Raw genomic sequence first — 15,823 nt, 5'->3', positions numbered from 1 at the left:
CAACTGCACTTGGCCTGTGGTCTAGCACTGTGGAGGCAGCAGCAAGGATGAGTGGATCACCGCACAGATGTTGTCAAACTCCCTTCCCGTGGACGTCGAGGAGGTGCAATACCCCGGCTCGCCATGTATACAGCAAGGGCACTCATCGCCATCTGTTTGAATCTGTACGAGTGTTGGCCCCTTGCACGAATTATTTTTTCGGGTGCTCCGGTTTCCTTCCACATATCAACACCAATGAATTGGCCGATAACACCTTAATATAAAGAGCACGCAGAGCTTGGGCAATTGTTGGCATGAGCTGACCACTTGGTTGCCTCCCCGCCTTTCTGTGGTTCCTTGCGCCTCTGAGTCCTTCTCTGTCTTCGACAATGAGTAAATACCGTGCGGCAACACGTTACAAGTCAACATTATTACAATCATCACTATCATTAGCACCCAGACTTTACCCCACCACAGGCGACCTCCCAATGTGACTCACTGTGGTGCACCCATTTCCACTGCTGGGTGGGCAGAGGCGGAGACGGATTAAGAAATTTGCACTATTGCTTCAACTACCGCGTCGGGAGTTCGAGCCGGCGAAGCTGTATTGCAAGACCCTGGACCCACGACACTGCGGCAACATTCCCCTTGCCTGCGGTAGAGAAGCTGGAGGCTTGTGTGGTCTTCAGTGATAGACATCTCGTGATAATAGAACCGTACACAGCACTCCGAATGGCGCGAGACTGTGTGTGCCAAGTTAAAATGTTAGCGGTATCAGTCAGGATGTACAAACACAGCCAGTGTTGGATGAGGGCCACCCTACTGCGCCGTGCGGGCCGTGGGGGCTATTCGACCATACTTCACCACACTGCACGGCTCCACAGAAACCTGACAGGCACGGGGTCACTCATCAGGATGCGTCACGATACGAGCACACGTGTCACTGTTTGAATTGCAAATATGCCCTTTACAGGGCCATCTTTATAATGAATCCCTTGAAATAATTTCCCAATAATCATCGGTAAAAATTTGTGGGCAAAATTTATGGTAGGTCGGCAGTGACTGTCCTACGGGATAGACTTGCCAATGCCATAGGAATGTGGAATGTTCCACCACTGGCTCAAGGCTATAGTAAGCAGGGAGGTGAAGACCACCATCACTGCCACGTTGAACATTCACAAGGATAATTAACTTGCCTACAGTCAGGCCCGGACTGGCCATAAGGAAAATGCCCGGTGGGCCGGACCATTCCGAGGGCCGGTGGGCCGGTCTGTATGGGGAAATTGCAAATGTGATCAGAATAAAAAAAATAGTTTATTACCTCTAATGTGTATGCGCCGATGATTATTTACGTTTAAGTCCCCACATTCGGTAGCCCCAAATATTCTTCCTCACCAGCCGTATTCCTGTTTTTGGTCCCAGCCCCAAATCGGCCAAAGAGATCACACAACGTCTAGCTGTTTAGCCCGAATTAGAGTCGATGCATTTACAAATGTCTGGTGCTGATTTTTAGTCCCAGTCCGTCACTGTCTACTTCAGAGCTGGTCCCCCACAAGTGTCCCTGGAAATAAGAGAAATGCTGCGGTCAGAAGAGAATGGAGGGGGAAGTGGAGGGGGTGCTTAGCGGTGAAATCACGCGTCCCACGGACGTCAAAACAGCAACGACACAGATCACCCGTATAGCCTCAACAGGTTGTAGGGGCAAATGCTGTTTGTAGCGAGTAGCAAGCATCTATGAAGGCCGGCGCTGGTGAATACCAGTACCACGCCTGTAGCCCACGTTACACGGCGTATAGCATTTCACAGACTGAGGGTGCAAGTGCTACGAAAGCCAGCACGGCAACACCACGTCCGGCCACCATTGTAACTCTAGTGGCGATGTTTGCACACCGAACCAGGTACTCATTTCGAGGCTGAGGCGACCTAGGGGAGGCCCAGGACAGGTTAAGATGATCGTCACAGGTCGATCGTATTCGTAGCGTAGTGCACTAACCACTACGCTTTCGCTCACCACTACATATTCAGGGTGGTCCAGATGTCTTGTGATCCCCATTGAATTCTCTAAAACTTAGTATTTTTAAAGTAAAGTTTATTTAAAATTGAAATAAAAATGTCAGCGTCAATTAATTGGTGGTCACAGGACATCTGGATCACCCTATGATGTGACACTACAGCACACATTGAACCAGAGCCTCAATAGACTCAAATATACACCAACTCTGATGATTGTTTTAAATGCAAGCCGCCCTGTCCATCATTGTGACTGCTACACCCAAACACTCGCTGCATTCCACTATCCCCATTGCTATAAGTCCACCGTTAATGAGTGATATATTAGGTGATTCCCACCAACTTGATGTCGTCTTCTTTGGTTCTTTCGGTAAAGTCACGTAGAATGAGAATAAAATAATAAAATAAAATAACAATTAAATTTTCACGACTTTTCGCTTAATGACAGCAAGATTGTGATGCGAATCTACCGACTGAATGAATGCGAGAATGTTCCTTCATTTGCGATGCACGCATTGAGGGTTGACACACATGCACATCTGACAGATACGCACATCTGTGTCCCACTCACGATTCCCGCTGCGTGGATTATAAGCTTGAATCACCTGGATAGGTGGAATCACATGCTTTGATCATTGCCTCTGACTGCCTTTAGTTGTTATCTTGTTTACATTATCAACGTGTTCATATTAAAAATAATAATCTGATATCACGTACACCTTGAGATTTTTTTCGGGGTAATGTATGGCAATCGTAACTGGGTTTGGTACACGTTTCATATTGTGTCTTTGGAATTCAGATATCCCGTCAAAGCGAGATTCGGATTCGCAATGGGCTCTCACCGTGTTCTTGAACACAAATACCGAATGGCGAAATGTCCATCCACTACGAGGCCAACTCCTATCGGCTCAAGTCTCGTGACTCGGTACATTTCTCTCACCACGGATTAGCGTTCATCCTGAGATGTGCCATGGTCCTTTTCAAGCAAAGAACACAGGTAACAGAAGAGGCTTCCCTCATTGAGGGTTTGTGTTTCTCGAAAGGCGTTCAGTGCGTCCAGCTGCACCCCACCAACACCGGAGACCCCCACGTCACAGCGAGCGAGCCTGGCGTGGTGAACCCGCCAGCGAGGAGGAGGAGGGCGAACAAGGTGTGGTGTGCCCGCCACATTTAGCACAATTAGGTTTGAAAGGAAGTGGTGACATCGACGTGACCCCCTGGAGGGCACGTTTCACAGGAATGCGTTTGGCTTATTGGCGCACGCGATGGACAGAGATTTGGCTGGTGACGGACCCCGAGCGCAGAGAGAACAGTTGGAAACTTCGCACGGGTCACGCACAGGTGCCATCACGCACTCTCACGATCGTTAACTCTCGTGGCCAATCCTGGCGGCAGACTCGTCTCCACAAGAACCAAATTAAATAAACAGACAACAACCCTCTTTCACATTCCTGTCCCTCAACCTTATAATTTTTGTGTACACGTCCCATCAGCCACACGGCCCTGTGGGAGTGCTTCATTTCAGCAGTATTGATTCAACACAATAAATATCTTGGCTGGTTTCAACATTCAATGTCTCGTCAGCAGAGGTCAGGCTTGGTCGAAATGATACTGGTGAACTGCCAGATGTTGAAAGGTAAGGACCCTCTCTGTCAGACATGCGTCCCAATTCAAAGCAACATTTTATAACACATACTTCAAAATTATCTTAAGCATAGTTGTGGAGACTGCTGTTTATATACTGAACCAAGCTGTAGCAAGCAGAGGCAAGTGCATAGCAAGGTGAAGAATAGTGAATATCACTTCACAAACACCAGACATTGAAATTCCACGTAAATTCACCTTTTTGAGTTGTTTGTTCTGTTTCATAAGAGAGGTGTGGGGGATCAAATTCGTGAATCTTCTTCTCCGTGGGTTTATCAACAAATTTTCTTTCATTATCCACGGGACACAAAATCTCGGATAATAGGAAGAAGTTGCTGCATAGCTCAATTTAACGGCAAAGCAAGCGCACATCATCGCAAGGCATCAGTCCACCCATTTAATTATTCTCGGCCCCAACGGTGCTTTGTCGATAACAGGCAACATGGGGCGCCTGATAAGGGGAGTTGCCCTCTCATATCCACTCTGGCGCCATCTAATAACATCAAAAGGGGGATAATAGCATGATGTTTGTTGATATGTGTGATTCTTTTTTATGTTCGAGGATTTCTTAAATAAGTAATTTAATGAAAACTATTTATTTATTGGACATGTAAATAATTGAGGGTATATTAAATAACAACGCTGAATGTTGTCGTAAATCGACCTCCTGGTAGTTATACAGGAGGTCGTGGGTTCGATACCAACCCTGACGCCTGTATATTTGCAGTTTGCATGTTTCTCTCCCTGTGGCCGCATGGATTGTTCTCCTGGCCCTCCGGTTTTTCCCTCCACAATTAGAAACATGCGTTTAGAGTTTTGGTTGCTATACATTTCCACGTGATAAAGCCAGTGAGTTGAGCTGTCATGTGTGGCGAGGTCGCTTCTGAAAAAGAGCGACATCGCTCAGTTGGCCTTGCCTGGTAAAATAAAAATCGTTTAATAGTTGAGGATATAAAAAATAAAACATAACAACACATGCCATCGACTAAAGTACTCATAGAGGAATTACATTCATGTCAAAGATGGCATGAGCTGAGGTTACGCCTATGTGAAGACCAAATATCGTGACATTTTAATAGCATCTGTTTGAATGTTTTTGATTCGTCTGCATTCACAGAATAACAAATATTTACACATTCCGCAGTAGCCATGACGACGGGCCAAGCGGCAACTATTTGGCAGTCTTATGGAATCTTCCGTCATGGGTTATTGAGAAGCATTCATTATTTGTAAAGGAGGAATTCAGATTAACATCACCCATGCACAAACCCGTATGTGTGTGTGCAAAATCTGATAGCGGTAAACAGTCACCAACACACACCGGCGATGTGAAGTATGGTCAAACAACCTATACCATGACTGACAGTGTGGGCAGTCCTTCATCGAGCAGTGGATTAACAAAGGTCTGAACGTATTTTTTTTACGATTAAATACACACGGATGATCAACGGGGTGTGTAAAACACAACAATTGTTTTTTTTTATTGTGGGTGAACATGAATGGAGGAGGCGAATTGCTCATTGAATGTTGTTACATTTAAAATGACGCGAATGGTGAATTAGTGGCGTGGGCAGTAATTATGCAGCAGGGCGCGCGCCTGCGCCCTCGTGCATGGCAGGGCATGCTGCGGTTGGAGCGCTCGCCTCAAATCAGAAGGGCTGCGGGTTCAAACCTCAGTCGGGGGTTGACTTGCCATGTAATGCGCTATCAGCTTCAGCCACGATCATCCCACCCACTGGATAAACACCTCACCCAGCTGCCGCCATCCTGGTGCAGCAATCCGGTGTCGCTCCTGCGCCGAATGCCATTTCATGAGCGCGGTGGAGAGGCGTCAATCTTGGACGCGTTCTCTGTGTTGGCTGCCACTCCATCGTGAGTCTCAATCCACCCGCCACCGCCCGTTCTGGCGACGCGTCCCGGCTAAGCTCGCACTTTCTTCTATAAACACACATGCTGTTGGCTGCTGCTGTGCTAGCAGTGATGCAGAGTTAAAACAAACCTCAACACATTCGCAAGGAACTGCTTTAAAGCAAATAAAGGCGATGTTGTTGGCAATGGCCCTTTTGCATAGCAGATAACAATCAATGTGTCTCTAGCTTGCACAAACTCCCCCAATCCACGTCTTCCTCCTTTTGTCTCGCAGTCTAATTACAAACACGCATCTCTCCCCGCCTTGTGCTCTTGTCCATCCAGGTTTCGTTCAAAGGTCGATATCGTGACGACCACTGCAGGAGGCCACTTGCGGCTGTGCTAATACGAGGCCGACATCCGGAATGTAATTGTCTCATTACCACCACTGACTGGCTCAAGGGTCCCGACTGAGGTGATCAACACGCTGTGCTTGTTTGACACTTTGTGCGACAGAGACGTTGCAAGCCAGTAACCCAGTTAAACATGCGACGTTGGGCCAACATTGGTCCAACAATTCAAACCACGTGCCAACGTTGACCCAACGTTGTATTTTTACCGGGAAGCTGGAATTATCGTGCACTCGCATCGCAGGCCATAATGCCATTGGACCAATGCTGGTAAGTATATGGGATAAACCTGCTTCATTGCAGGGTATTGAATGGCAGAACGATTACAGCAGAAAGGGCCACGAGGGAGTGGCTGTCCAGCAGTCTTCTGCATAAGCACGGACACGCCTCGTGCTGCAGGGTTTGCCTCTGCATATGTGGCTCTTCTTTGGAGTTCAGATTATGTAAAAGAATGAAGCCTATTCTGTACCATCATGTTAATTACAGAGTGCGTTCTGTAATTTTTTTAAGTTTCGATAAAGATTTAATCTTCCATTTGTTTTGTTCTCGTATCAAATTAAGATTTGTATGCCTTATTGACCAGACACTGAATGTCGAAACCAATCCAGAGTTTTACTTGTGTTGAACCTATGCTGCTTGACAATGATGCAATTCCAGAATTCCAGGCAGCTTATGGGATGTATAAATATACTTGAATATATATGTATTTTATGTGGTAGAGCAGATATATGAATTAGCCATATTATCTGATTATATATTATCATATATACCGTCGCTGGTGGGATGTGGTAAGAATAACTTGAACATATTTTTATGTAGAGGAACAGATAGGGTGTAGGAGGCGTAATGTCTGCTGCTGCTGTACTTTGTTAACGAATCACAGCAACAGTTGAGTGGACACTTGCGGTGAGAATGTGGACACAGCGCCACCTCTTGCTCAGCTTAGCCACCAACAGCCACTTGCACAACAACTTGAAATCTCGCCTCAATTTTGACTCCCGAATACAAACGGTAAGAAAAGGCTCCCACGATCGCGTACGTTTCAACCCAAATGGGTAACACAATTTAATTTTTAAAATATAGTGCTCCACGCTTGGAACAATCGGTAGCGTGTCACCTGTCACTGTGACACTCCTATTATTATTGTTATTGTACAGCTTCACGTGGAGCTCTCATAACCCAGCCACTCTTTCTGCTTCTCTCAGCTTAACAGGACTTTAACTGCCCTTCCACCCCTTTTTTATCAGCCCTTCAATTCACTTCACTACCTTAATTTCATTTCAACTCTCTTAAATGCCATTAACTGCCGGCCTTGTGGCTGTCCGCTGATCACACTCCTCGTCACAACCACGAAACTTATAGGGCTGTGTCCACTCAGTGGTGCTGTTGGATTTCCACGTTCAGAACCACGAGTCGGGAGTCTCATCCCTGCAGTTCCCTGTCGTGGGTGTCACATACATTTTACCACATAGCCCCTCGAATCCTTTATACGTGAAGGCAATGTCTTCATGAGGATTTGTGTTTCACTACACAACAGCACGAATGTTTCTCAACCGTTGGGGTAGAGCAGGCCCCACTCCAGTCAAGACCACTGCCAAGGCCCTCACCACCGCCCAAGTCTACGGGCACAAGAGAGAGCGGGGGGGGGGGGTGTGCATTGAATGGGGCCCCCGGTTCCGCAGGGTACGCGCGCGCACACTGTGCCGCTCCGCTTGGCCCTCTCGAGTACGCGTGCCACCCCAGTGCCTTGGAGGCCACTTTCCCCCCCATCCCACTCTCCAGAGTGCAATGTAAATTGGGAAGGGTTTCTTTTCATTTCAGGCAAGGCATTAGAAATGCCACTTGCAGATTGAAATGGAAAACACACAACCAAATATAACGGTATTAAAAAGTTTCACGGTTCGTCTTTTTTTTTTTCAAATCAAGCCTCGTTCAAGGTGAATTGACTCTTCATGACGCCACGGAGTTGTTGACAGACCGCAGAGCCAAAGGGACTACGTCGCAAAGCGGAGCGGTACCCAGAAACGGCGCCAATAGTTGCCAAAGCTCTGTGGTCGTATATTGGGATGTTTGACCAACTCAATTCATTAGTGTATGTACGTTTATGAAGAGGAAACCGGACTACTAATAGAAAACCCACGCGTGCGAGAAAGTTAACATTCAATCCCTGTACAGACGGATATTAACCCGCTTGCTGTACTGCAGTACCATGGCAAGCCAGGAGATGGCGACACATTCACACAAATTAGAAGTTGAAGCGTAATCATCATGGGACCTCCTTTGCCAGTACCAAAATATGAGAATAGGGTTTACCCTTTTTTCTGGCAACAAAACAGATGTTAAGATTGATTTTAAGCTTTCGTGACTACAGGAATTCATACTCTTTGGTTATTTCGGTAAAGTCACGTAGATACGAAAATAAATAGATTACGACGTTTCGATCGCAACAACAAGCAATCATCTTCAGGTGAGAGAGAGAAGCTGTTGTGACGAGGCATTACATAGATCCGAGAGGGGGGAGGGAAGGGAGGGGAGGCCGTAACAGGCGAGAACCAAAGAGAATGAATTCCTGCTGCCACGAAAGCTTCAAATCAAGATTGAACCGCCTCTACGGGGAAAATTTCCACGCAACTCAGACAATAACTTCAACCGAGAAGATGGATGCTAAATGTAGCAATCTTTGGAAGGACGTTGATCAACCAGGTAAAGTGTTAACTGTTGTGTTAGCCGACTCTCTGAGTTGCATTACATTTCTACATTGTGTTAAGTTTGATATCTAAGCTTCCTTTTCAGTTTTCTCTCTCTCTCACCTAAGCCCTCTTTGAATTTCACTCCCACCCTCTCGCCCGTTACGGCCTCCCCTCCCTCCCTCCCTTCTCTTGGATCTATATAATGCCTCGTCACAATGGCATGCTTCTCTCTCTCACCTGAAGACGATTGCTTGTTGTTGCAATCGAAACGTTGTGATCTATTATTTATTTTCCTATCAACGTGACTTTACCGAAATAACCAAAGAGTAGGCGTTAAGATGTTAAAACACCAAACTGAAACCTTTAACAAGGAATCATGTCTGCATTAACCACAATACTTGTGGTCAGAATGAAAACCAAAAACATACTGATAATATATGCATTGTCTTTGAAACTGATTGGTCCACACCAGAGACAGTTTTTCTTTTGAGCCTAGACGTAAAACGGTGTTAAACCAGAGGACGCCAAAAGGCATATGGACCACCATATGGTGGTCCAACTCTCACAAAAAGGCGTCCTCTGGTCTAACACCGTTTTGAGACTAGGCTCAAAAGAAAGCTGTCTCTGGTGTGGACCAATCAGTTTCAAAGACAATGCATATATTATCAGAGTATATTTTTGTTTGCATTCTTACCACAAGGGTTGTGGTTAATGCAGACATGATTGCTTGTCAATGGTTTCAGTTTGGTGTTTCAAACATCTTAACACCTGTTTTGTTGCCAGAAAAAAGGGGAAAACCTCATCTAAAATTGAAGTGTAATCCATACTCTTCAAATCAAGATTGAAGTGTAATCGTTTAAACCACGAACGTACATATTCTAAATCGGAATACTCACGTTTAGCCAATGTTTTATGTTGCAGGAACGCCCATGAAAGAGTCTAACGGCTCACTCGGCCCTTTCTGTAAAATAAATCAAATCTAATATCTAAATATAACCAAAGGTATCAGGTTCCACAATATGGAATCATAATTTTCACAGAACTATATCAGCAACAAGAACCGTGAGCTTACATCAGCAGCATCCACTGCTGAAGGCATCCCCAAGCCGACGCCATCTCTGGGTCTTGCGATGACCACGATCCACCTCGCTCCATCTCTCGAGAGCGACGCGTCCCGTCCAGGTCTCTTGCAGTCAATGCATACATACATATGGTGGCCCAACTCTCACAAAAGCGGAAATCCACTCAAGCACCGTCTCCACGCTTTTCTGCACACTCTTGAGCATTTACTCCCTCTCCTCTGTCAATGTCCATAATTTATGATCCGTGTCATCGCATTTGATGCGCTGATGGAAGCGTTTATCTCTGAGACTATGACTGTCATCTCAGCAAATGTGAGCTTGTTAATATCCCATTCATTTTGATGCACGCGTTTCTTACAACGCAATCCGGTGTCGCGCACCTCCTTGTCGGCTCCCTTCGCCGTGACGCAATCTCAATGCTGTTCTATCCTTGTAGATGGTTTATAGTTCATATTTTCAATAAAAAAAACGTTGCTGTCACCTTTGGTTTGTGAGAGCAGACTGCGTCCAATTTCCAACGATTGAGAGGTGCTTATCCCAGGCCTGGAAGAGCACTTCGCTGGGTCAAATGTCCACGCTGCGACGCCGCAACGCGCTCAAGGAACCGACTCTGCCCGATTGCTTTGGTAGCGGAACACATTTTTATTTTTTTTCACAGCGAAAAGCAAAGTGCTCATAGCAACAAACTGTACACAATCAAATAGTAGAATAGCGAATTCTAAGCACACAGAAGCAGGGGACATCCCTGCCATATACATTTATAAAAATATGTTTGTCAGTGCAATATCACAGATATGTAGAGAAAAGAATCCAAGATATCTATATTTTATTTTGATTCCACTTTAACACCATCTCCCCACAGTTCTGGCAAAAAGTATACTTCAGTTTATAATGAAGGGTTACTACGCAGATTGTACACGCACACCAGTTAGCCACAAAGTGCTATATACACCGTCGCATACTGCACTCCCCATCAGCGTGTGAGCGATAGGAGTTACTTAAAACACTCGAGGGTCGTTGTTGAATATGAACCTTTATCGTAAAACAAATCTCATAATTCCTTCCTAAAATGTACTTGGTCACGGTTGATAAGAGTTTGAGATTCGCGGCATCACGCACTCGCACCCCGTCTGCAGTGTCACCACCACCATCACCGCCATCGTGCACGTCACGTGCGTCTTCAGTCACGTGGAGTCACCACCGCACGTGCGCTCACAAGCACATGGGCCACACCGCAGCACACACCGACACGCAACCATTGTGCAATGCCAGCTACGCAACAACGTAGCCGCGACACTCCACGAAAGTTAAGGGGTCCCTTTTGTCTGGGACCGTCCATACGAGATGGGAGCCTCTGTGGCAGTTGCGAACCGAGCAACCTGACTTTGCAGCCGCCGTCTCGCTCACTCTCCACACGTCCCACACTCGTAAGACACGGCGGTACGCGCGACTCGTTTCCGCTTGTGCCTCCGAAACTCGGCACTCGCTTCCCCCTTGCCAGGAGAATGCCCATTTCACGAAACCTTCATTGCCAAATGACCTGAAGCCCTTTTGACATCCCACATGGACACAGGTCTCACTGTGCACGTCACTTCACAAGAGCAATATTAATGCACGCACGCAATTGAAGGTTTGATTCCGGTTGAGTCATTATAGGTGGGTGTAAACAATAATAACCTAGCTATTTGAAAGCGTCCCACAAGTTCATGATATAATCGCATCGTGTACCTGCTTACAAGTGCTATCGCTCAAAATCCTGGCCATCACGGCACTTTCAGCTCTCCGTGCACCACAGCCAATTAAATCTACAGAATCACTACCGTCTATTCAAATATTGCAAATATTGAAAACATCAAAAAGGTTACTTTTACACATTCAACAGCTTTTAAAATTCCAATGTGTCGGCAAAAACAAAAAGCACCAAATACGTTTTAAAAGACCATAACTGCTTTTGTGGATTTCCAAACAGCCTCATCGTCTTGTGTTACCACTGCTACCCTACTCTTTGGGTCTTTCGGTAAAGCCACGTAGATAGAAAAATAATAAAAGATATCACGTTTCGATCGCAACACAAGCAATCGTCATCAGGTGAAAATATACAGCAGAACTGCTGAGGCAGGAAACATATTTTTTCACCTGATGACGATTGCTTGTGTTGCGATCGAAACGTCGTGATATTTTTGTTAATTATTTTTCTATCTACGTGGCTTTACCGAAAGACCCAGAGTATGAATCCCTGCAGTCACAAAAGCTTTAAGTTAAGATTTCACTGCTACCCTGTTGCTCTCTCTCTTTGCAGCGCTGCAAACCCTCCGAGAAGGAGCTACTCTCTTCCTCGCGTCCTGCCACCAGTCATAGGGTAGTTCAGTATGGCCTGGTCTCCAGCGCTGCGAGGTCCTCTACAGCAGACATGAGGAGGCCCTGACTTGGCAAAGAAGACAGCAGCCCCATCAACTTCACTTCAATCGCGCAGGGCCCGGGGGGAAGGGGAGCACTCGAGGCTCTGGCCTCTGAAATTCCATTCGACAGCTTTTGTAAAATAGAGCATCTTGAGATTAGCATCTGTTCGAGTAAACCGATGCAGTCTCTTTTGAGTCCTTACATACATTCTTCTAAAATAATACAACTCGGAAAAATATGCATGTGAAGGACTTTTGCACGATTGTGCGTTTTCTCCTCTGTCAGACTGCCACGAAGACGTGGGACGGATGAAAATACAAATCTCTGTCGGTTGCCCTTCATCGCCTGCGCTTCTTTTTCTCGGGTTCTCTTGCGATGGCTGCACGGTCGCTAATTTGCATGGCAGCACAAAGTGTCTGTACTGCACTGTGCTCGTGCACTCTCGTCTGCCTCCTGGCCTTCATACTGCCTTCAGGTGACCCAATCACTGGCTGTGGGCCTACGACAGGGCAACCGGTTTCAATCCTTGATATGAGAATGTTCAAAGGTGTCACCAACATTGTGTTTTCCCACCAGACATGAATAGTAAAAAACATTGACATCTCTAATCCTGTGTTGAATACATTACATTTTATTCTGGGTTAAGTTGCCATCGCGATTGTTTTATATTAAATCTCATTTGGTGTTGGGGTTTATGGAGTTTCTGAACGTCTCCCAATGTCCACCGATGTAAAAAAAATACCAATCGGAGGATCAACAGAGCTGCGAGAGTATCGATCTCGAACAACACACTTTGGTTCATAAAAATAAAAACATTCCGTGGCAAATATCAATCCAAGTAAAATTTCAGCATCCGTTATCTGTACTTTTTTTATTTAGTCTAAACAACGTTTCGAAGCTAGCCCTTGTGTAAACTCATCTCGGCCCTGCCATAAACGAGTGATTCCCTCTCTCTCTCTCTCCGTCTCTGCTTTTGTCCTGTAGGAAGTTTGGCCCCCGTTTCGTCTCATTTGTAAGACATTTACAACACAATTCAAGCATCGCCCGTTCGTGACGGCATCGTGGCATATTTGTATGTTTTGTTGAGATTAGGATCGTTTTCTACCATCCTTGTGTATTTACCAGGGCGGCCACGATATCAGACGATATAATATCAGTTTGCATGGTGCAATGATTATCACAATATCAGTTGCCTGTTACTTTATGATTGTATTTTGCATTTTTATCTGTATTGTTTGTTTGTACTTCCGGTGCGGATAAACATCACTCCATATAAGCCCGATACACACGTCTTCTAATGACTTCCACTGTACAATCTAACGCGTACTCCGCACGTGCTGCCGGTTATACAAGAGATCATTAAATATTCTCAGGGACTAGGAAAACGATGACTTCATATAACCACCATGCAGTCCATTACTCCGGGAAAATATTTTACAGACATTACTTAATGAGATATCGTAATTTATTATAACTGTTTTCGTATTACTTCAGAAATAAGGTCAGAAAAAAACGTCTATTTTTTATGATAATGCAACGATATTCTGCAAAACGGAAGATATGACAATCGAGGGCCCTACACTGCAAGAGACGCCGTAATATCTCCATATCGCGGCACCCCTCATATTAATATGCGGCGTAGGCCTAACTCGATGCTGCCTGTGTGCGACATTGCTATTGCACGGCACCGCGAATCTTGCGTGATGAGCTCCCGCTGCAACTGCATCAGAGGTCACAGCTCATAGGATACAAATTCGACTGTCGAAGAGAGAGGACGTTGGCAATCCTCCCACAAACACCGCCAACGCACTGCCGCACAATTAGACACACATGCGGAACAAGGTGATGTGTGGCGATGTTGATTCTTAAGTGTTGTTGTTTTGTTACATCAAACTTCATTTAATATCACATCTATATCGTTTCAATGCAATGATTACAACGATTTCTTATTTTACATTGGCAAATATTCACGTCATTTTTAATCCACGCTATTAGGAGACAGCGACACTGCAGGAACGACAGAAATCGCTTTCCGTCGGAGTCGACGCCACGCTCACCACATTCTCTCCATAACGACACCGCCACGCTCACTACCACAATCCACCACGCTCACCACATTCTCACCACGATGACGCCGCCACGATCACCACCACGCCACCATTCTCACCAAATTCTCACCACCGCAAAATCATCCACCATGCTCACAACATTCAATCCCTCCACCACCACCACATCGCCGTTCAATGCGATCTCTTGTATAACCTTTAGCGCCAACTCAACACTGCATTTTTTTCCTTTATACATTTTGTAAAACCATGAACACGAACGTGGCCACACGATTATAAACATGAGTCTCGTACTTCGGGGGCACAGGACTATCACACATTCATTATGGCTGCACGGTTGGTGACGTACATTAATATTCATATTTAAGCCAAGACAACAGGAGAAGAAAAACAATTCACGTTAGGCATTTTCCAGCCGAGCAAGTTCACGTATTTTACGAGAAATCAAACCGTCCATCAGCAGTAGAGGGTTCGCTGAAGAAAGGGACACGCAGCTAGGGGACATTAACCCCGTGTGCCAACTTCAAGTTGTAACAATAATAATAAATCATAAACGTGGGCAGGCCACAAGCACAAACTAGTCACCGTTGCAGAGATGAGCTCACGGAGCCTGCAGGCCCTGATAAGGTATGTGGGCGATGAGGCCTTGCTGAATCATGCACAGTGCTCATGAGTTATGATCTTTGGAAAGGCCCACGTTTCCATCCTGTGGTCGTTGCTGCTGCTGCTGCTGCTGCGCCACACACATCTGAGAAGTTGCAGAGGCAGGACTTGCACTCCTTGAGAAACCTGGAGACGATCTCGAAGCAGAATGTATGGCAGACAGGGGTAGCATCGTTGATGCGAAGCTTGATCGGTTGCTATGCCCAACCGGCTGCTGGTGCTGCTGCTGTTGCTGCTGCTGCTGCTGCTGCAGCTGCTGCGTGTCCGAGAGGAGAGCGAAGGCTTGTTGCCGCCACTCCACGTCACGCACGGCGGCCCAGTTGCTCCGAGCAGACGTGGACAGGGAAGCCATTGCTTCTTCAGCCCCTGGGGCAGGAGGCAGTGGGTAGACTGGCCCTCCCATGCCGGCCCTCATTCCATCTACGAGAATCTTTGGAGTTGGGGTCCTTTCAGGCTGCTGAGAATGTAGCGGAAGGTGGCTAAACATTTGCCTGTGCCAGCTCGCAGACGCCAGAGACGGCTGCGTCCGTAGGCCGGCACGAGCGGCCTTCGGCTCCAGGGAGTGTCCGTAGCCGTCCTGTGGCTGTGCCTGTTCACACAAAACATTTGTTAAGCAAAAACACAATTTCAGCGATTGCATTACCAGAGATGCTGTGGAAGCAGCGGCTCAACATATTTTGGCATCACTGCAAATACGATCATCTTATAACCCTTTTAAATTCCCTCCCACCGTCTCTCTTTCTCAAACTCTTGTAACCTTGCTCAATTCAAGAAACGTGTAACACTCTCGTCTATTACACCTTTGGTCGCGCTGTTTGTTGCTGACCGTCAGAAGAATAATGGAAGCAGCATGGAGTTGGTAGCACAGATAGCTGAGGGACATGAAAGTCAACCTATGGGGTGGGAGCACAAGAGAATGCAACCTTCCACGGAGCCAAATTAGGAATTATTTGCTTCATCTACCATCGAATCGTTGATATTGGGATGTTCACACGGGGAGAAAGTAGAGTTGATTACCAACCACGGTCACA

General features: G+C 46.2%; 1 protein-coding gene across 5 annotated transcripts in view; it reads right to left on the bottom strand.

The window, feature by feature from the left end:
- Window positions 1–10,285: 10,285 nt before the first annotated feature.
- Window positions 10,286–15,823, bottom strand: part of HIVEP2 (HIVEP zinc finger 2) — a 135,017-nt gene continuing 129,479 nt past the window's right edge. For all 5 annotated transcript variants that reach the window (XM_076069139.1, XM_076069138.1, XM_076069137.1 and 2 more), the window contains one exon: window positions 10,286–15,381. In XM_076069139.1, the coding sequence (XP_075925254.1) occupies window positions 14,797–15,381 (585 nt within the window). In that variant the 3' untranslated portion in view covers window positions 10,286–14,796. The remainder of the gene's footprint in view (window positions 15,382–15,823) is intronic.

This window comes from Petromyzon marinus, chromosome 23 (genome assembly GCF_048934315.1).
Source record: "Petromyzon marinus isolate PM22_M1 ecotype Great Lakes invasive population chromosome 23, UKy_Petmar_22M1.pri1.0, whole genome shotgun sequence".
NCBI lineage: Eukaryota > Metazoa > Chordata > Hyperoartia > Petromyzontiformes > Petromyzontidae > Petromyzon > Petromyzon marinus.
This window is presented reverse-complemented; position numbering and strand designations above follow the sequence as displayed.